The following is a 21,912-nucleotide window of genomic DNA, read 5'->3' as shown; positions in this document are numbered from 1 at the left end:
CAGACTGAAATTCCCCCAGGTTCTGGTGCCAGTAGGAAGCGTCGTGGAAGTGCATGGAATTTCTTTGGAGTGTTCGCATTGCCGGGCTCCTGCCCAGGTCAGTCACACCTCAGGTCTCCTGGTTGCCGAGGGGAGATCAGAGTCGCTGCCACATTAAACCGAACCTGGCAGATGGCAGCCAGATGAAATTGCTCTGAGAAGTCCTGTAAACGATGTATCAGCAGGCAAACAAGGTTTTAAGTTTCGATTTTTTTGCTCCACAAAGCATTTTCATTTCAGCTGCCACTGATGAGGCTCAGAGTTAGCTCCTAGCACTTGGGCTATCTCCTCCTTTTTTTCTTTTGAAATTGTAAACCAGGTTGAATGCAGTTCAGTATTCATCTCAACAGCAGCAAAGAACAGATTTCCTGTATCCAGACAACTCTGCCTTTTCCTCAGATGTTTCAAGTTCCACTACTGTAAGAGTGTATCCTCAAACTGTATTTCTGGACCTGATGGGGGAAATGGCACGTGTGGTGTCTAAGGAATTGTCAACTCACATCCAATCCCGGACTGAAATCAAGTTACAAATCTACCCATGTGTACCTAGGCTGGTAAACTAGACTGGGCCTAGGAGTGTGAAGGTCCTCTTCAGCTCCCCTCAGAAATGTTTATTTGTATCAGTGGGTGAGGAAAAACCTGTGCATTTTAATGAACACCTCTTTTCCAGGTTAAGGGAAGGTGACCCATCCACCTTAGTCCAAATCAGTGGTTTTGTCTCAGCTGATGTTAGAGGTGCCACAATATGAACACAAGGCCATTGGTATCCCTGCATACCAGTCCCTAATGGAAACTGGATTCTGGTGACTCTAGAGTGAGAATTTGAGGTACCTCATGGCACTGTCTCAACTTCACAGGCTTTACAACCAAGTTCATCTTACTTCTATGCCAGTATTGATCCCAAGTTAACAGTATATTAACTCACTCAAACTTCAGATAAGTCACAATCATATTTTCACCTCTTGCTTTTAGAGGCTTTGAGTAACAGAAGAGCAGTGTTTCTTTGTTCTTTAACTAGAGTAAGTCCTTGGGTTTGGTTCAAGGAGCTTGACCAAACCTCTGTGAAAGAGTACATCGCTTCTCTCCAGGCAGCAGACTTAGCAAGACCTGTTAGGCTAATGAGGCTGGACAGCTGTATAAATAGATGAATATCTTGATATGTGCACTTACATCAATGTTAATAATTAAGGCAGTTCATATTTCTGACCTTTGTACTGGACATGCTTGGATGTCTTAAAAATGCATTGAATTTAAAATTCAACCTAGCAATATGAAAAGAGATACAAAGATAAAACTGGTGAAAGAACTCATAGCCCAACACTTGATTTAGAACTGACAAATAAACTTATAAATGTGCAGCAAACTTTAACAGCTGACAATATGCTACTAAACTCAGGTCAGGCTGAAGTTGTTTCCTGTGCTTTCCAAAGTAGCATATTGAGCTTGTAAGCATAAGCCAAGTTTTTATGAGTGAATTCTTTACCAAATTCAGCTGGAGCGAGATGACAGAGTACCTATTACATGTAATTGTTGCTTGTTGGAAAGCAGTGTGACTAATGTTTGGAGGTTTGCTGCTGCTATCTCATACCCATTTGTCAGCAGAGGAAATTGCAGGGTGCATGAAATTCAGAAGCCAGCTCTGTTTCAGCTCCTGCAGTTGTGCTGCTGTATGGGCATTAGAGGGAGGGTGTTGTCCCTGTCACTTGTTTTGTCACCAGTCACACAGATACATTAAAGGGTTCCACCATACCTATGGTGAGCACACATTCCAAAGCATTAAAACTAAATTTCAGGGTGTCTTCCTTACTACCTGTTTTTACTTTAATTGAATCTCTGGCTGCAGGTGCACATATCCCAGGCAGATGCTCCTGAATGAGACAGACAAGATGAGACACACCAAAACTGCTTCAGAATAAAGAATGTCTTTTAAAAAAGGGCATAAATAGAAGAAGTATAGCTTGTGTAAAATACAGAATCAGAAATTTGTTCTGATATTAATTGAAAAGAGTGAAATATATATGAAGTGATACAGTCTTGAGAAACACTGTCAAAACACTGCCCCAAACCAAACTACTGCACAGAAATACAGCAGTGTCTCATGTCACAAGTCAGTCCCCTGCAGAGAGAGAGCAGTGTGAACTGGGAGTCTGTGTGGGGATCAGTCCCTGAGGTGTTGGCAGCACCCCACACACAGAGACCAGAGAGCTCATCTCTTTCAGCAGAAGCCTTGAAACTGACTATAGAAATTATATGAATGTACTTTTGTCTGTAGTTTTATATGCACTTAGGGAAATCCATGAAGACTTTTTAGACCATGGAGTCCAAAATGAGGCAAAACCATGTCAGTAAAAATGTCAGACACAAAGCAGTCCAGTATCCAACATGCAATAAGAATAAGCTTCCCATGTTATTAGCCTGCTTATTGCAAGTGCTTTGCCATTTAAATTAGGATAATTATGAAATGCTGATATAAATGGTTATTAATCAAAGCATTTATTTAAACAAATTAGTGTATATGCTCATCTAAACTTAGAATAACTTCAGACATCCTGTATAAAATAAAAAGCTGAATGTAAATGCTGTACACAGGTTGAGTTACAGTGTTTTGGCTTTGTACTCTTAACTGCCTACCAAAGTGATGCTTTGTAGCCTTACTCAGGTCTCCAAAGAAAAAAACAGCTTTCAGAAATGTTATTTAATATTTTTATAATTCCAACAGTTTACTCTCCATGTGCTTACTTCCTTGGTTTGGCATGTGCTCAGCTCTTAAGTCAAGCATGTAAATAATTGTGCCAAGTGTAAATTGAAAACATTTGAAAACACTTAGATGTCTTTATGCTGGTTTTTGTCTGCAAAATTAGCTAACTGTAATTTCTAATGTTATTCATTTTTCCTTCAAACACATTGAAAGTCAGTTAATTCATCTTTGGAAATGGAGGTGAAAACTAGCTTTATGTGCACAGAACTGAACTGACAAAGGTGATCTCATCATGTAAAAGTGTGATTTATTTTAGAGGAGCTTCATTTTCCATAGTCAGGGTTTTCAGAACAACCAGTGACATCCAAATACTTCTGCAATTACCACCCAAACAATTGAACTAAATGAGACCCTGGGGACTAACTTGGCTCATAACTGGGAGCTACTGACAGCATGACAAGCCTTGCTGCAGGGGGATAAGAACTGCCCCCTCCTGCCCTTGTCCTTCACAAGGGACAGTGTCCCACGCCTGGGCAATGGGAATGTGCAGCCCAGCATCTTTGATCTAACCAGTTACCAAGGCAGCAGTTATCCCAAAAAGGCTTTTTTCCTCTCAGAAGCAGCAGATGTCTCTGCTGACTGCTCAGGGGTGGTGGGTTAGACGTTTGGCAGCGTGGCAGAGCAGACAGCTGGGGACACTCATGGTTTTTGTTACACTGTTCTTCTGCCAACATTTTACAGAATCCATAAAAACCACAAAAAGGAGTTTACACTTTAGGGAGGACCTACAGTACTTGTTTCTTGTTTTATGTTTTTTCAAACAGTTACAGACTACTGCTGTAACAGCTCTTTAGTCTTTAGAACTGCTTTTCTCACTTGTGTTTAACATGTGAAACATCCCAGCTCCAATATTTCTTTTTTGAAGTGTAGTAACAATCACAACAATGGAGCAAACTGGAAGGTCTTGATATGCACAATTTTAAAGGATATCTGCTTGCAGTTGAAAAGGTAACTTGCTTAGCTCTTGTCTTCATAGCTTCTTGACTATTTGAAAGATCTTTAGAATTTTTCAATACAAAAGATATATAATTACTAAAATCAGTGTGAAAGCAAGAGGATGCAGGCCAAGCAAAACTGTATTTCCTTACATATGGAGGAGATGTTAACCTCCATTATTATTCCTTAAGAAGTAGTTCTATGAGGTATGCACACCTCTTCTTGTTGCCAAAGAGTTCAAGTCAATGAACTGAAATCCATATGGATTTCCTGCTGGCTTTTTTGTTTTTCCTATCCCTAAAGGCTTATGGAATGATAAACAGTTCAAAGAATGGTCATGGAATGGTTGGGGTGGAAAGGACCTTAAAGATCATCTCATTCCAACCCCCTCTGCCATGGACACTTCTCACTAGACCAGGTGGATCAGAGTCCCATCCAGCCTGGCCTTGATTTGGAGTACATTCAGTTCTAGAACATTAAGGTCTTGTGCCTCAGGTACAGACACTTATTTGCAAAGCAGCAGTTTATATTTGTAAGTGTATATATAAAAAGCAAACAACCAGCTAGTTATATGTAGCAGCTAATCTTTCACTGCTCACTTCAGCCTCTTGCTCACGTAAACATCTTAATGGAAAAATCCACAATAAAGAGCTTTCTGTCTATTCACAAATTTCACTCCACAGTGGAGGCAGCAGCTCTTCAGATCAGTGGCCACAGTGATTCTGGGAAACAGTTTAAGACAAACTGTTGAAAACAAAAATGCATTTGCTTTAATCTCCTTGGATTTTCTCTGATGTACCAATGTAACTGGAAGATAATTGCACCTGAAATTTCCAGACCATGGCATTAGGAAAGCATCTCACAGTATAAAGTCACCCAAAAATGTTTAAATATATGTACTGGATGGCAGTTAGTGGCTTTGGGATTCACTCAGGATAGATGGAATAACTTCACTGTAAATCTAACACATCACTATCAGCCTCAGATCACAGTCTTGAAATGGGAGATGAGCAGGCTCCTCCCAGGCTGTTCATGTGAAATCACAGTTGTACCTTGTTACTTGTACAGTCTTGCCCTGGCTTAGAGGCAGGAATGCTGAGCCTACGTGATGGATAGCCCCACTTCCAGCAAGTGTGCAGGACAGATTTGTCATCTGACCACAGACTCTGGCCCAGAGGCTGCTCCAAGTCAGCTCCCTCATGCTGGTTCCTTCTGATGCTCAGAGTTAGTGGGAAGGGAGAGGAAGAAGCAGATGGAAAAAGTCTTCACACATTCTTAATCACTGAAAGAAGAGATACTGAAAAGTGCTTGCTTGATATATCTACAAAACATTAAGATTAAAATTCTAATAACAACTCCAGCCAGCCTTCTGAGTTGTGTAACTGAAGTGTGCAGCCAATTTCCAAGCAGTGACCTACCCCAGTGCCCTCTTTCTGGACCTCACTGTTACACATATTGTGGTCTCTAGCAAAGTGAGGATGTGTCTCATGGTTTAAAATATAAATTAGATAGGTGTGCGATGTGGTCTGTGAGAGCACCTATCCATTTTCTGAGTTATGGGGAGTCCCTAGAGCACATGGCATGTTCCAGAAGTGGTGAGGAGGGGAGCCCTGACAGCTGAAACAAACACAAAGCATTTGCTTTAGTGCCAAAGGCTGCCCCCTCCCAGAACACCTCCCTGCGATCGGGGACTGCAGACAGACGCGAGAGCAGAGCTGTGTCTCTTGGAGCCAGAGCCCTCCTTCAGACAGGGCTGAACTCACTCTCGGGGACTGTCACGGAGATCTCTAAGAGAGCCCTTTTGGCTCATGTAGCCATTCCAACCTAGCACCCAGAGGAGGCTGGCAGCTGCCTAAGGTCCAAAAGAGGCCCGATGTATTTCATTTTTTTTAATTGTAAGACTGGACACCCCCTTTCCTGTGACTCAGGGAGTCTGAGACCACCCTCCCTGTTGAGGAATAGCTGCCCAAATGAGCGTTCCCTTCTTCTAAACAAAACATGTGAAAGGCAGTAGTGGCAGAGAAGTAAATTCAGGACAACTATGACCACCACCCAGTACCCAAACTGTGAAGAACTAATTTATCTGTAGAAATATTTTGTAGGGTCTGAAAATTTATTTCCAAAAAGGGTAGACTTAAGGGAAAAGAATACACTTGAGTGTTCTTTCCAGCCTCAATGAACTGGTATGAATTTGCTGTCTGATGACACAGAAGAGGAAAGAGCTGCTCAGCAACGCTTTTCAGAGCTGTTAGGTGTCTCACTAGTCCTAATGTATAATACAAGTTGATTTATATTATAAAAAGAATTACTTGCATTGCTTCTTTCTTACCAGCGATTTACATGTCAAGAGGCAGACAAAGATGTATTCATTGCATGGCAATGGTATCACAAAGTGCCCTTGTTCAGGTAGCACCTTGAGGTCCCAAAATCCCTGACAAGAGATTGCTTTCTGAATTAAACATTCTTCACATCTCCACCTTTCCCACCCACTCCAGGATGTTTCAAGGGTCAGTTTATCTTATTAGGTTATTATCCTTCTTTTTCTCCCACCTTGGAGTGATCTTTGTCTAGGCCTGATCAGTCAAAATGCAAGAGGCTCATACTCAATTGCAGATTTGAGTAGAAACTCAAACACAACAATTTATGTAAAGAGGCGTCTTCCTCGTGCTGCATTCCTGTTACCCAACCACACCTCTGCCCTTCTGAGGAGCTTACAAAACCAGGAACCTGCTTAACAAGTTCACATCAGCCTTTTATTACCCACAAGCAAAGACAGTTTCCCCCTTGTACTTGCTACAATTCAGCTCTTCCCACCTCCTGTCCTCTGGCATTATGTGCTCCTTTTTCTTCCCACCTCTGCCAGATTCACTTTTTACACACACCAAGCAGAGATGATTCTTTGGATCACTTTGTCCAGGCAACTTGCTTCACTTCTGAAGTGCTCACACATTACTCTCCATGAATCTCATGACCTGAGTTATGAGTAATTTTTAAAGTAACTTTTATAAAATCCAGTATACAAGTGCTTTTTCAGAAAAGCCTGATGGTATAGGCCATTCACATCAATGGGAAAGGTAATCCTAGATTCCCTACAGAAGTTCACAGGGATGGCTGTTGTAGCTTTTGATTGTCTCTAATGAAACAGATCAGAAGCAACATTACTATTTTTTAACAAAACTATCAGCCTTTCACTGGTGGGTTCAGTTGTGTCCAGATACCATAGTAACATGTGGAATTAGAATTAGAAACGAGGCCCAACCTTCCTTCACTTACAGCAAAATAGTGTTCAGTGCAGACAAGACTGAACCATAAGATGAGAAGTGCACTGGGCAGGGCTGATAAAATGTGTAATTGACATTACCAAGTTAAATATTCACCATAAAGCATATACATTTTGGAGATGCAGCAAATAAAAGAACAGCTACAGCAAATGGACACCAGAGCTGGCATGTTTCCTCACAAGGTTTGTGTCTTCTTCCTGCCAGCTTCTCCAGGCTCATTTGAACAATGAATATACCATTTAACATGAAAACAGCAAGAAAGCAAAGAAAAATTTGAACAAATGTAGCAAAAGACTTGAAAACATTTTGATTATGAACCTGATGGGGTTTCTTGGTCCATTTAATATTAGGCCAGAGATGTAGCAGGTGGAATATATACTGGGATGGAACCACACACCAGGTGTCTTCTGGTGAAGAGGTTGAGTTGAGTAAGCAGAAAAGCTCAGCAGTCTTTGATACTCCATGTTTGAAAAATGGGATCATCTTTGATCCAAGTCTGGCTCTTCTTTTGACTTGACAGTCAAGCTCTCAGCGAGGTTGTGGCACTACCTACCCAAGAGATCAATTTTTTTACCTGCCTGTGATCTTTTATATTAAGGACTGTAACTCTGTGGATGAAAGCAGGAATTAGAGATGTGAAAGACAACTTCACCTCACCAGCTGAAATCTGTGGAGCTCAGTCACAGTGAGGCAGAGCTAACCCCTGTCCTTACGAGTGCCCCAGAGCTACAAACACGAACACGCAACGCCCATGGATGAATACCTGCATTGAGCTCACCACGGCTGTTTACATGCACAGGGGATGTAACTTTGCAGGATTTGAGCCAAAATGCAAAACTGATTTCTTACTTGGCTTCACCACAGTGCTTGATGCAGACAAAATACAATTTCAGAAGCAAGAGTCAAGTTTTTAAAGAAATCGACTGTTACAGCAACTACAACTCAATAGATCAAAACAGCAAACAACATTTTATTTACTCACTGCTTTAAGGCTGCAAATTCTAAGCTTTTGCCATGTGGTCTTAGAAGTGAAGCATTTGGTACAGATCTTGAGGATATGACAGCACTGCAGCCAAGAAAACAGTTATTTATTTTCTAGTTCTGTTTGACCCAACACTTGACAAACCTGTGTTTTGATTAAGTACACGCATGGAAATTGTTGGGAAAAGTCACATCAGAGAGCCTGGGCTATTACTGGATGTTATTAAGCCTGTTAAGCACAGCCTTGCTGTTTTAAAGGCTTCAGACACTCCGAGGGCTCCAGAGCAGTCGCTGTGCTGTGCTGGCTGGCCCCAGCCATGCTCAGTCCTAGCTTCATTTGTTCCATGCATTTAGCCTTGCTCTTCAGCCACACAGGACAACCTCCTTTAGAAGCTGTTTCAGCTTCTCAAGAGCTGAAGAGCATTTTGAGATTGTGAGAAAGGTCCTTCTTTGGCAATGGGCTGTAGGAATTGTGACTTGTTTGTTTATACTGCAGAGATGTTACTACTCCCTCCAGCCTTGAGAAAATTCTCAAAGCCTTAGTTGTGTGCAATCCTATCTGGTTGTTCAGTTCCATAGTCTTGCTCCTCCTCAAAATCCCCTTTTCAAGGCAATATTCATTGCTACTCTTTCCTCAGTCCAACCCTGCCTTCCCTTTCTCTGGTGTCAGGGTTATGCTGCAGACAAGAGTTTTGTGTTTGGGTGCTTCCCAACAGTCTGACCTGCAGCTACAAACAACTGCTCCAGCAGCACAGGGTTATCACACTGCCCAGTCACTGCCTTGCACTTGATCTCACTCATTTAGAGATTTATCTCCAAAGAAACCCAATCCAAGATTCCAATATACAAAAACACAGAGGTAATTCCTTGAGATTTTAATTGTTCTTCCCAGTTCCCAAGTTAGAAACTTCTTTTAAGGAAAATTATGTGCAAATGCAGCAGGTTTGCCTAGCAGATAAGAAACAAAAATGCTGGTGTAATGCTCTAGTTACTACCAAAATAGAATGTTACCTGTCAAATCAATGCACAACCTTAAATATGCTCAGTAACAGAGATAAGCAATGGTAGTAGTAGAGGTCAGCTTTCTTCTGAGCCTTGAGAATTCACATTTCTAAAACACAGAGAACTCATTCTTTTCAAGTGATAATTCACTGCATGATTTAATTAAATATGAGTATCTTTAGAAAAAATTAATAAATGGTATATTAGAAAAATACTGAAGGACAAACAAGCCAATGCAGCAATTATTAATAAAAATAGCTGGGTTGAGTAGCATTACTGCTTCTTTGCTACAGTGATCAAGTCCATGTCTGAAAAGCTGCACTTCAGAGATGAAAGTTGCAGATTGCTTTCGGAAAATGTAACGCGTAAGACTGGAACTAAACAGGATTGATTTCAATATACGCACAAAATGGTTTGAGTGATAATTTGCAAGCCAATGTAATGCTTAAACTCTTTTAGACTCCATTTCAAATAAACCACAAGTGAAGATCTAGGTTTTTTTGATGAAGCTGTGAAGATGATAACAATTCCAAGTTATGATGTGAACCTCCTGAGCGTGAAGCATCCAGAGCTGCAGTTATCTCTGCACCACCCCCAACTGTGGATACACAAAGTAATGACATTGGGCAGGTTCCACCTTGCTCTTAAAACTGCCAGCTTATCTGAAATACAATAGGTGAAAATGTAAAACTCAAAGCAGGGAACAGCAAGTTGTGAATCAGTTCTGTCAAAAGAAACAGAAATCCATACTGGACAATTGCAGTTTTTTATCACTAAAGCAAAGAAAGGCTGCAACCTTTCTTTGAGGTTTTTTTCTGTGACAAACAGCCTGGAATATGATCCACATCTGTGCAAAACAAAGAGGGGAAAAGAAAGATGAACCTGGATGTCCTTTAAATAAACATAACAAGATGGCCTGTATGTAGTGCACAGATTTGGGACAACCCTTGCTGTTAAGTGAAATTCAGCTGTGAAAACCAGAAAATCTACTACCTGCACAGATTTGTGTTTTATTGGTGGACAAATATGGAAGGGATCCTTGCAAAGTACATCCAAAATATATTTGGAAATTTTCTTATTTAACTTTTTTTCCCAAATGTTCCAATGATTTGGACTGCCCTTGGGTGCTGACAGCCCATCTTGCCTTACAAATCCACAGGAGCTCTGTAAGAGTGAAAGTCTGAGCTAATCATCTGCAACATGAGGGAAGGAAGACAAAGTTCAGGCCAGCCTTATTCTGCCAACTGCAAAACATTCCAGCTGCCTGAACCGTTTACAAGTCAGGAATATAGTTGATATAGATTATCCCAGGTGGCACATATCATTGAATTATTTATTTTTAAATGAGTAACTGCAAAACTACATCCATGAAAAGTATTTATAGTGCACACAGTTCTTTGAAAGAGCTCCCCAGCTTGGCAGTCTGTCACATGTACAAAGCACATGGTGATTAAATCCAGAGTCAGAGACAGTAATTGCCAGTTACATCCCTTCAGGAGGTTACAACAGAGCTGCTGTCGGGGCATTAGCTCTCTTTTAGCAGAGACACTGAAGGTACAAGTAGCATATCAGACAATGTTCCCAGCTCAAGTTCAGATTAATATAGTTTCACTACCCAAAATGAACATTTTCTTCTAAACATTCTTCTTTGCTTCTCTGGCATTCTTGCTAGCCAGAACTTTTAAAGTAGTTACTAAAAATAAGGGTCTGAGTGTCAGTGTTCTGTTCAAGTATGAGATCTGTAAGCTAAGCCAGACTGCCATCCTTCACTGTGTTACACTTGGCTTTTGGACACAGTTTTCTTTCCTTAGAGTAAAAACACCCAGAGTGAGATTTTTACTTTCTTTAATTTAAAGATTGTATTACAGAAAAGTTTAGGTAAGGAATCCTTATAAGGATTAACTCTTGACATAATATATTGCCAAGATACAGTGTAGCTGCAAGGGCTCCAGGTGAACCTTCATATAAGTTGCTTTCTTACATACACAGTCGCTGAACAACATAAATTGTATTCCCCATCTGTAAGAGAAGACAGTGGTATTGAACAGTCCTTTTAGCAGTGTGTTCTGGTTTTCCCAAGTTAGAAACACGCCCTATTAAAACCGTAAAATCCTACTACACAGAAAGGTGACAGAGATGAACTTTCTAAAGATTGCAACTGATGAAATACTAAAATGAAAACTAAGGAGTGTTGATTATGTAAAATGGTTTCTCTTTTACTGGCAGGTCAAATATACTAAGAAACATACAAATCTTTTTGATAATCTAATTCCAGATGAACTCAAAACACTGAAGAAACATACACAGGCTAAGAGAATTCAATACTGTTCCAAGGCACTTACTGAATCTCCATGACCAGATGAAAACCAGAACAAATCAGGTCTGACAATTAAACAGTATATAATATAAAAATAACCTTTTGCTTACAATTTACAAAATGCATTACAATCTTTATCTCTGCTAACCTGCAATTCTGGCTGTGTGTGTCCAGCAATTTTTGTAAAAAACCCCAGAAACTATTTTCTAAAACTTCAGGGCAAATAACTTACAAATAAGGTACACAAAAATTTAGATCATGCAGAGACTTCTTACATCTTCTGTTAATATTTTATGATTGCAACTTTATCAAATTATATACTTACTTGCCCTGTACATATACAAAATAATGCATACATGGTAATCAAATGTTAGCAAAAAGTAGTCCATAAACACAATCTGTCAAAAGTATTACTATATTAACATATGTCTACAAGCAGCGTGTAACAGGGTTAAAAGACATTAAGGCAATAATACTTGAAGTTACAAAATAAATCATATGTAATACTTTCTCCTAAGTGTAGTAAGGCAGGTAGATGGCCCCAGCCAAAGGTTGTTGTGATACTGGAATCCACTGTTGTGAACCATGTGTCAGGCTTTGCGTGGGCTGCGCTGCAAGAATGTACCATTGATAGTTAGATCTACACTGCTCTGTATTAGTCGCCCCCCAGGAAAGTGGAACTCTATTTCTCTAGTTCTCAGTGGCACTTGAGTTTTCCAGTATAATTTATTGATAGTATGTCCATTGGTTCTTGGATCATGTCCATTCTGAGGGTGGCTCTCTTGGTCCCCTGGGCTTTGCACAGCGGTTACCAAAACCTAAGGAAAGAAATGTGTTTAATGCTTCTGTCTGCTGGGACAACACAGGCTCACAAAGGCTGGCAGCAGTCAGAAGATCACTAAGACATGGCTTCAGCTCCTACAGAATAGATTTACTCTCAGGGCTAGAAAACAACTTGGTAATACAAGGAATTCTGAAGGCACTCTGGCCATAGGAAATACAGATATGAAGAATTTGTATACCATTGTAGTTCAGTACATAAACCTCACTGGAAAGTACTTTTCATTAAATACAGCGTTTGTTATATTTTTTCCCCTCCTTTTCTGCATACCTAAGCTGTTATCAGGTATTATTTCTGGAAGTTTTCAAAAATTTACAAAACTTTACAAAAATTATAACCCATTTGACAAATTCTATATTTTATACACTTCAACTTTTTTTCAAAGTGAAACATGATTTAATCATTTACTCTGGGGAAAAGTTCTTCAGCACTGCTGAAGAGACTAGGCAGGTTTATTTGTCTGGGTTCTGCACCTCAGTGAGTTGGAGGGTGGCAGTAGTAGCAGCTATCCAAACCAGTACCGAGAGCAAATCCCCTGTTTAAGTCATCTAGTGATTATATTCTGAAAGAATTGTAATTACCAATATCTGTTACTTCTGCAGGAAATTCTGAAATTTGACCTCTTGTGTCAGTGGAACCAGAGAAAGAAATCTGAGGTAAAATGTCAGTTGGTGTTTTGTTGCTTCGTTCAGGACGATCTAGAAAACACACAGACCCCTCACTGTAACATCCACTTAGTCACCACTGTGGCAATGACACTTGTCATGAGAGTCCAGAAAACAACTGGCAGCAAATATTATTTACAAAAATAAAGCTTTGAAAGACAATTTCTCATTTCCTAAAAGCAAAACTTGAAAATTGCTTATGAAGTAAATGTTCAGTGACAGCAACATATTCCTGCTTTCCATATCTGGATTATTATTTGTATGGATTATTTGTATTAGTTTGTATGGATAGCTGAAATCCCACATAGCATCGATTTAAAGCAAAAGCTCACAGTGCCATTTGATACATCTACATAAAGGCTTCAGTTCATGTCCTTTCTAAACTAAAGGTGCTTAGACATCATAGGTAACAATATATTTAGTATAATACAAGTATATTTGACAATATATTTAGATACTTTCAGAACAAACACCAAGTTCAGGCAAATTTTTGTTCAGTAGGAAAAATGTATTTTGAAAACAAAAATTAGAACAGTTTCCACTACTTACCAGGTAGTATAGGTGAAGTTGTTTTCATACCCTGTAAATGAGAGAGATATAAAATAATTACACAAACCACTTCCAGAAAACTGAAAGAAAGACAAATTTAAGATTATGAAAACTTCACTGAAATAATTCATGGAAATATTAATTTACCCCTACATTTTTGTCTTGTCTCAACATTGACAAAAAATGCTATAGTTTTTAGTATGAGAATTTACTATTAGAACCATAGCATTTAATAAAATTTGAAAACATGACACTGCAACTTATTTGCAAATTTAGGTAGGTTAGTTCTCACACTACATTTACAGTCTTGGAAAATTCACATATGTCTTTTTTGCCATACTTTTAAGTGAGACATTGGGGGCACATGAAAGAAAGGGACAAATGTAAAAAGGACTTTTGTGCTTTTAAAGTTTTGCCAACTGTTCATGCAGGATGACTGTGAGCTGGATGAGAGAAAAGTGAAATCCAATGGGCAAAAATGGTTTGTTTAAAATAAATATGGACATAAAGGAAAACCATTTTCAGGCAGCAAAACAGGTTGCTCATAAGAAGTGTCCATCCCTGGAGGTTCTCAAGACCCAGCTGGAAAAATCTCTGGTTAGCCTGGAGTGAGGCCCTGCAGAAGTTTAGATGAGAGTCTGCTGTTCTCCTCCAGTTTGAATTGGCCTAAGATCTATTAAGGGCAGACAGCAAGCTCCCTAAAAGCACCATATTTACACTCTTAAGGCCATAGTTTAACATATATTTAGGAGTGCTCCTTTTAAAAACACTGCTGACCTTAGAAAAACAGATCATTTTCTTGGAAAGAAAACATACTCTTCACATCAACCCAGCAGCTCAGACAGAGGAAAACCTGGCCAGTTGTAGATGACCAACAGCTGCAACTTCTCCCAAGTATGGATTTTACTTTCAGTTGCAGCTCCCAACCAAGGCAGAGCCGAGTGCTGAGTACAGACTTGCCAGCTGCACTTACTGGGGAGGCTGTTTGCTCAGGCAGGTGCTGGTCCCGCAGCGCGCTCCACTCCGACTGCGCAAGCACTGCTGGCTTCAGCAAGGGCATGCCTGGGGAGAATTAACTCAGCTCAACATACTTCACATCTCCTCAGGATGAGGCATTAGTACACACCATTAGAAATGTGTTCTAAACCTCTCAACCTTTTTTTTTTAAAGATTAAATGCCTGTAAAAACATGAAAATCTCTTTACATGAAAAGTGCTCCAGAAAAGGCAAAATGCCACAATATAACTCAAAGCACAAGAGTGCAGTGGTTGCATTGTGGATGTTCATTTTGTTCTTTTGGGGGCTCCTAATCAATAGGGGAATTGGCTTCCTTTTCAAGAGCAATTTAGAACCTCTGTTACATCAGCTGGGCAGTAATAGTATGTGTTTTACAGATCTCCTAAGTAAACATCCAAGTCAGGACAGCCACACCTGTCCTTTACTGACATCGTGCAAAAAGACAAACAAAATAGAAGTGGTTTTAGTGATTCCAGTCCTGGAGATATTTTTGAAGAAAATATCTCCAGGATATTTTCCTTGTGTGGTCACAGAAAAGCAACAGGTCCATAATAGGCAGAGAAAGGATCACTTTGACTCTGAACTACCTGTGCTTATGATGCTCAAAGAACACATTTACAAAACTTCAGCATTTTCATGCTGAAAATATTTAGATTAACTACTTGGGCCCAAATTTTTTAAATTTCAAAATGAGACTAAACAAAAGTCTCAGTAAACAACTATATCATTTTAGGTTTTCTGGAAGGTACCAAGCATCAACCTAATTTATCACTTCATTTCAATTCATCTGTTTTGTATTCTGCCATTACTAGCTTGATGAATGAACTATGACAATGGGAGCACATCATCTGCAAGTGCCAGCTTTCTCTTGCAGTTACCCTTTTGACAGAGTCAAAGAGTGAACTACAGAAAACTTGACTAACTGGGCTTGTTCACTACATGCAGTGCAGAATGAAGTGTCATCATCTTTCCTTTGCCCAAGAAAGGGGGATCAGATAAACAGTGTTCATGAGCATACCCACTCCCTACCTGGGAGCAGTAGGAACTAAAATAGCTGGGAAATTCCCTAACAATACTGCATTTCTCCACTGTATCATCTCATTTCCATACCCTTCAGACTGAAAACCAGCTCTACTAATATTGAAGTCCCCAATTACTTAAATACCATATAACACCATAGTTAGTCAGAAAATGAAAAATAATTTCTGTGTTCAAGGGTGTGCAAAAGTTAAATCCCAAAATAAGCACTGCATATGCTAAATTTCGTTCCATTTTACAAATTGCTCCAACAGACTAAGCAAAAATCAGGGGTACTCAAATACAATACTGACATGCTCTTCACATTTTATCTCCAATTATCACCAAACATCAAAAACTCACTCTGTTCACTTGCTAACACAAATGATTCTGGTGTTCTTTCTGGGAGCGGGGGAGAGGAATCTTCACTAGCATCAGCATCTAAATCAAATATGATATTTAGATAAGTTAAAATACATAGATTTTACTCCTAGACTTTTAGAAGTTGATCTTTTTATATATGCAATAATCTTAAACTTGGTACAGTATCTAAAGCAAAAGAAAAATTTGCTCAAAGTATCATAAAACATTTTGGTTTACCACACTAACACTGTGGAGCAACTTCATCTACCAAGATTAACTTCACATTAAGGGCATAGGATCAGTTTGTGTGTTATGCAAGCAAGAAAACAAAAACATTTCCAGTCTAAATAATTTGGAGGGAAAAAAAAACCCTCAGTAATTCAAATGAATACTTTTTGTTCATTCTTTCAGGTCTCAGTTTTGCTTACCAAGTCCATGTTGAGGCCCATTGGCTCCCACACCACAGTTAAACAGCCTAGTGCAAGGTTCACTAGGCCAAAGGGTAAACAGGAGCCAGAGGAGATGGCTACTGTTGGTGCCAGTACCACATCCTGTCCCCAGCCTGTTCCCTCTCACCTCCCAGGAGTGTACTAACAAAAGCCATTCTGGCAGCAAAAGCCCCTCTCTGACCTGCTAAGAAATTTGAAGTAGTTATTAAAGGTTTAAAACAATTTAAAGTAGCTGCTGCCATAAGAAACGTCATCTGACAACTGTACTCTGCACAGGATTCAAAAATACAAAGACACATGTTAACTAATAAAGCCATGAAGCTTGAGCTGCCAGCATCCCCAGCTGCTGCAGGGACAGAATTCCATCAAGTTCTACAAGCCATCGTCTTCCAAGTGACTTCTGAGACCTGCTCCATCTCAAGGTTACATACAGCACAAGAAAACCTTCATTAACAGAAAGGGCCTCTATAAAACTATCAAATAAAGTCACCCTAGGTATGCACTAACTGAAAGTGAGTTTTTAGGGTATTGTTCTCTTTGTTTTTTTCCTTTTACCTCAGGGTACAACTACTTTTCACTTCATTTGAATGAAAAAGAGGATTTAACTGTGTGGTAAGATCGTGCACCAGCAGTTATGGTTAGGCAATCAGGGTGCTGCTAATTTCACAGCCAAGTTTCACTGCTGATTGCAGCCACATTCCCAGCTTCAGACAGAAGAGTCCTGAGCCAGTGTGAAAATGAGAAAGCCACTGTAAACAGGGTTTAGGATCACTGGTGCAAAGCAATCTAACCCTATATTCTTGAGTCCCTGAGGAATTACAAGACATGCAACCAGAATATAAAATGGGAAGTGTTCACTATTAAACAAATGGGGAAGAGATACACCCTTATTAACAAGAGATAAATGATAAGAAAAATTAATGTTAGAATTTTAATCAGTTCCTGTGAAATCATCAACATACCAGCAGCACAAGGGCTGTACTGTTATTTCAAGACGTTTCTGATACACAGTTACATGAAACAAATTCTAGAGTGACATTTCTCCAATTCTTTATCATATTTATGACATATCACTTATTTTATTTGCATGTTCTTACAGCATCTACATAATGAGATGCACAGAGAAATGATAATTTCCAAACAGTGACAAACAATGATTGCTCTGGGAAAGAAGAAAAAAATTCTGGCTAAAAAGAAAAATACAATAGCTTGCAAATCTATGAAACAAATCCAAGGAGAACTGCTTGTAAGGTTGAAATAACTATGACAAAAGGACTTTGTCAGCTTTGCAGAGCATCTTTTAAGTCACACTGTTTAACATATACAGGTATGTGCGAGTATTGTCCTGTGTTTACACAATCTAAACCAAAATCTATAGATCTATAGGCACAGATCACAATATCTATAGATCTATATCAAGATCTACAGAAACAGATTGTTTTTAAGGCTGCAAAACAGTTCACACCTCTGGATATATGACTTTTGGTGAACATTCAGTTCACAAAGCCAATACTTTGAATTCAGCTGGTTCTGCATCTTGCATCACACACTGAGCCCTATTTCACTTCAGAAAATCATGAGGTCTGCACAGACTCCTGAGATGAGGCCATCACTGTCAGCAGCTCCAAGCACAGCAGCCTGAGCTGGATCCAGAGGTTCATGTTCTTCCTTCAGCTCCACAGCTTTACTTCTTGTTTTGTTGGGCTTTGCACAAGCAGTTGCCAAGGCCTAATCTCTTCTTCCCTGCTCTGTCCTCCATCTGCACTAAGTGTGCCAGCCTGACTGAAACCTGCACCTGCATGTTTTGGGACACTTTTGCCTTCAATAAATGATGTTCTAACTTGCAAACTTTCGCAAAAAAAAAACCCTCAAAAAAAGTAGTAAAAGATAAAAAGCCACTAAATAATTTTCAATGTGCTAATAAAACATAACTTGGATTTTTAGATGAACAGCTGTATTAGCTTGTCACCCCCAGCCATGCACAGAAAAAGAGGAAAGCACAGCTAAATATTTACAACACTATTAAAATGCAGGAGCCAAATCATGAGCAACTTCAAAGACCAATGCAGTGAATAAGGTTACATCTACATTTTTAGGAATGTACAGCACATCAACCAATAAGCATGAAATTGTTATGTATTTGCACAAGGCTGTTGAAAATGCTTTGACTGGTCAACCCTCAATTATTATAGACGCTTCCATGAAATTGGGCATAGAGAAAAAATATGCACCAAATAATAACATAGAAACCTACAATTACATACAAACCTACAGGAATGCATTATAAATAAAGCATTAAACAAATGCTCACAATAAAGCTCACAGTACAGCTTTTGAAGCAGCTAATCATGGTCTGTAGTACTTTATATCAAAAATAGCTCACATGCAAACTGAAAGCTGTCAGGAAAAGAGCTGTGCCCTCTCTGAAGCTGCCATACTACACTGGATTAAATTTACATTTAGAAAATTGCATTGCAAAGAAATTTATGTTGTCCAACACTACAGATGCAGCTAGATAAAGAGCAGCACTTCTGAACCTCAGTGAAACCTACCTTTGCCATCTTCAGAACATGTTACAGCTGTTAAGTCTTGCCTAGCAATAGACATTGGCAATACTTTTCTGGCAGAAATGTTTTCAGTGTTAGTGGCAGCAGAGACCGTGGCACTTGCGGTTGACACGCTGGACGCGCTTTCGCTCGTGGCCCTGTCGAAGTCCAGCTCATCCGTGTCAGAATCATCTGCATGGAGAGGGTTAGTGAAACAGAGGGGTGCTCGAACACAAACAGGAGTATGATCAATAGGATCACTGCAAGGATGCTCAGCTGGGCTGTTGGATACTAGAGAGAGAGTTTGAACACCGTGACACAAAGTGTCTGAAGACAACTCTTCAGACACGGAGGTTCGCAGCGCATTTTCAGGCCCCTGTAGTGCCCACGTGGCGTGTCCCTTTTCTGTCAGAGGCAGACGGTCTGGTCTGGGTGGGGCATCAGACACCTGCTGACTCTGCAGACCTTCTGGTGAAGGTATTAAGGCTGTGTTAGACTGTGGCACGCTGTACTCCATACATGAGTTTTGAGAAGCATCTACAAATGAATCCCCTGAAATCTGTTCCTGTGGCTTAAAGCTCTTATCAATTACACAGGATGACACAGGCTTAATTTTAATTGCATGTCCCCTGTTCAACAGGGAGTTGCCATCAAAGCTTCGTGGTCCCTCCTGCAGAGGAACCTTCTTGATCTCAAAACTGAGGTTGCGCTCCAGCCTCTTCTCTGTGTGTTCGCTGGGTTCGTTCTTCCCTGAATGTTCTGTGGACTTATTGTAATTCTCGTTGAGGTCTGTTGAATGCTCTGATGAAACCATGTGCAAAACTGGCTTTGGGTGGTATCTGTCATTGTCCTGCCACACTGTAGTGACTGTTTGATAAGCTGATGGGGGAGATGGTGTTAGGATCGGTGGAACTGGCTGAGGCTCTGGAGGCTGCAAGATTTCTTCTTTAGCATCTCCTTCTACAAGGCAACTGCAAAACAACCAAGACACAATTGTCTAAATTTTCTGCATTTTGACAAGATTTCAGCTATCTAGCCATCTGCCACTGCAGTACTTAATGCTGTAACACCAATATCAAACTCCACACAGAGCTTCCATTGCACACAGAAAATGGTTATAGAATATGACTAGTGAGGTAGGCAGGAATTAAGTCAACATCCTCAAAATGTCTTTCAGAATATCACAAGGACATTCATTCAGGCCACAACTAATCCTCACTAATAGTTCAAAGATTGCTTACATCCTTTCCCAGAAGCATTCTGCAAAGACATTGTAAGACAGGCCCTCTTGTGGCAGCATTTCACTACATTTTTCCTTAAGTGGCTCTGAGAAACTTGACATATGGAATTCAAATTTCAGTAAAGCCAAGGAAGATTTCTTTTTAAAAAAAAATCCTTACAGCCCAACACTTAACATTGAATATCTTCCTTCAATTTTATTTTTCTGTATATGCTCAAGAGGATTTTACTTTTATGTTTGTGTATTTGATAGTCTTGGCTTAGTTGCAAACCAAATTTAGTCGACATGAGGTATATACAACATAAAAAATAATTCCAGTAGAATTTATGATCCAAATTATAGTGCATATTAGTGAAACCACAGCACTTATAACTGCAGTTATCTCAAGCTACTTAGAAGGAGAAGTTCTTCAAGCATATTGGTCAAACTAGATGCAGAGTTGTTGACTACAAACATTTAGCACACCTGATGAAGGCATTTTTATAATTTTCATTCCTTTAAACATCCAGGATGAACTGGACAAGCTTAAGAGCTGGGCCCATGAGAACATCATCAGGTTCAACAAAGCCAACTGCAAGGTGCTGCATCTGGGTTGGAGCAACCCCCAGCATCCATCCAGACTGGGGGTTAAACAGCCTGGAGCAGCCCTGTGGAGAAGGACAGGGGGGCTGGTGGCAGAGGCTGGACATGACCCAGAGTGTGCAGAAACCAACCCACAGTCCAAAAACCAACCATGTCCTGGGCTGCATCCAAAGCAGCATGGCCAGCACATGGAAGGAGGGAATTCTGCTCTGCCCCTACTCTGCTCTCATGAGACCCTCCAGCATAAGGAGGACAAGGTTGCACAAGAACTCTGTCTACAAGACAAAGGACAGGCTCTCATTATTTGTCTGCATGCCACATAATGAGCACAATCAAAGTACTGCTTTGGCTCCTCTACTTCCAAACCATGCCTAAGAAGGACCCAGCAAGTGCAAACACTTGAGACTATCATGACATATAGGGAAAAACCCAAAACAAAAAAAGCCCAAAGACTGTTTCATAACTGAGTTTACTAGAGCACTAAAAGCACCTGACTTGGGACAGGCTACAGCACGTGTTTCATCATTGTGACTGTATTAACACCAAACTATAGCAGAATGGGTTGCAGAACTAAAATCTTTATACAAGGGATTCCATACTAAAGAGAACCATTTGGATTCTCAGTTTGTGAAAATCCAAACCCCTCAAGTACTGCAAGCTTCCCAGCTTCCAAATGATCTTCTACAAGTTCCTGTATCTTTGTATCTGGAAAACCCCAGGTCCCCTTGCAGTCCTGGGTGATCTCTTCCATTCTCTGCCTGACTCCTGTCACAAAGACTTGGGCCTCAAATTCCTTCTCTTCCTCTCCTCCCTGCACTTGTATATTGCTGCTTTTCTTTACATTAAAACAGAAGAAATACAAAGCATGTCTAAGCAATTTAATTGAAGTAATTTGGGAATTCTTGCCTCTAGTAGTTGAAAAATTAATAAGGTTGAGAATAAGGTGTTTGCCTGAATTAGTAAAGACAAGACAGTAAAGTAAAAAAAAAAAAAAAAAAAAGACAGTAAAGAAAGTAAAGATAAAATGGAGGGGCATTAACCTTGCTCCAATTTAATACACATTAAGGACAAGAGAATTCCCTCCTCTTGCATTTCTCTCCTCTCTTCCAAATAGGGAGGGAGACAGTGGGTACACTTGCACAAATATTTACATGCCCCCTTTTACCAGCAGTGGTGCTCATCTGTAATCTCCACTAAATCCTCCTACTGAAAATCACAGTTTTCCCTTATTGACCTGATTTTCCTGACCCAGAGTTATTTACAATCAGCAAAACTAATTCCTTATCTGGCACAGACCTAATCTTATGCATTACAATAAGCTAAAGGAGC

The 21,912-nt window shown here is 39.9% G+C and overlaps 1 protein-coding gene across 3 annotated transcripts in view; it reads right to left on the bottom strand.

Moving 5' to 3' along the window:
• Nucleotides 1-10,825: 10,825 nt before the first annotated feature.
• The window catches only part of PTPN12 (protein tyrosine phosphatase non-receptor type 12), a 69,971-nt gene continuing 58,884 nt past the window's right edge, over nt 10,826-21,912 (bottom strand). Inside the window, exons 13-18 of one of the 3 annotated variants that reach the window (XM_071423986.1) lie at nt 18,768-19,732; nt 15,767-15,844; nt 14,343-14,431; nt 13,370-13,400; nt 12,737-12,853; nt 10,826-12,132 (exon numbers count right to left, since the gene is read on the bottom strand). In XM_071423986.1, the coding sequence (XP_071280087.1) occupies nt 12,071-12,132; nt 12,737-12,853; nt 13,370-13,400; nt 14,343-14,431; nt 15,767-15,844; nt 18,768-19,732 (1,342 nt within the window). In that variant the 3' untranslated portion in view covers nt 10,826-12,070. The remainder of the gene's footprint in view (nt 12,133-12,736; nt 12,854-13,369; nt 13,401-14,342; nt 14,432-15,766; nt 15,845-18,767; nt 19,733-21,912) is intronic. The other 2 variants (XM_071423988.1, XM_071423987.1) reach the window with 2 other exon arrangements.

This window comes from Agelaius tricolor, unplaced genomic scaffold (assembly GCF_023055355.1).
Source record: "Agelaius tricolor isolate 1412-34295 unplaced genomic scaffold, bAgeTri1.0.p SCAF_3, whole genome shotgun sequence".
NCBI classification, from domain to species: domain Eukaryota; kingdom Metazoa; phylum Chordata; class Aves; order Passeriformes; family Icteridae; genus Agelaius; species Agelaius tricolor.
Note: the sequence above shows the minus strand (reverse complement) of the source record. Positions and strands in the feature narration are given on the sequence as shown.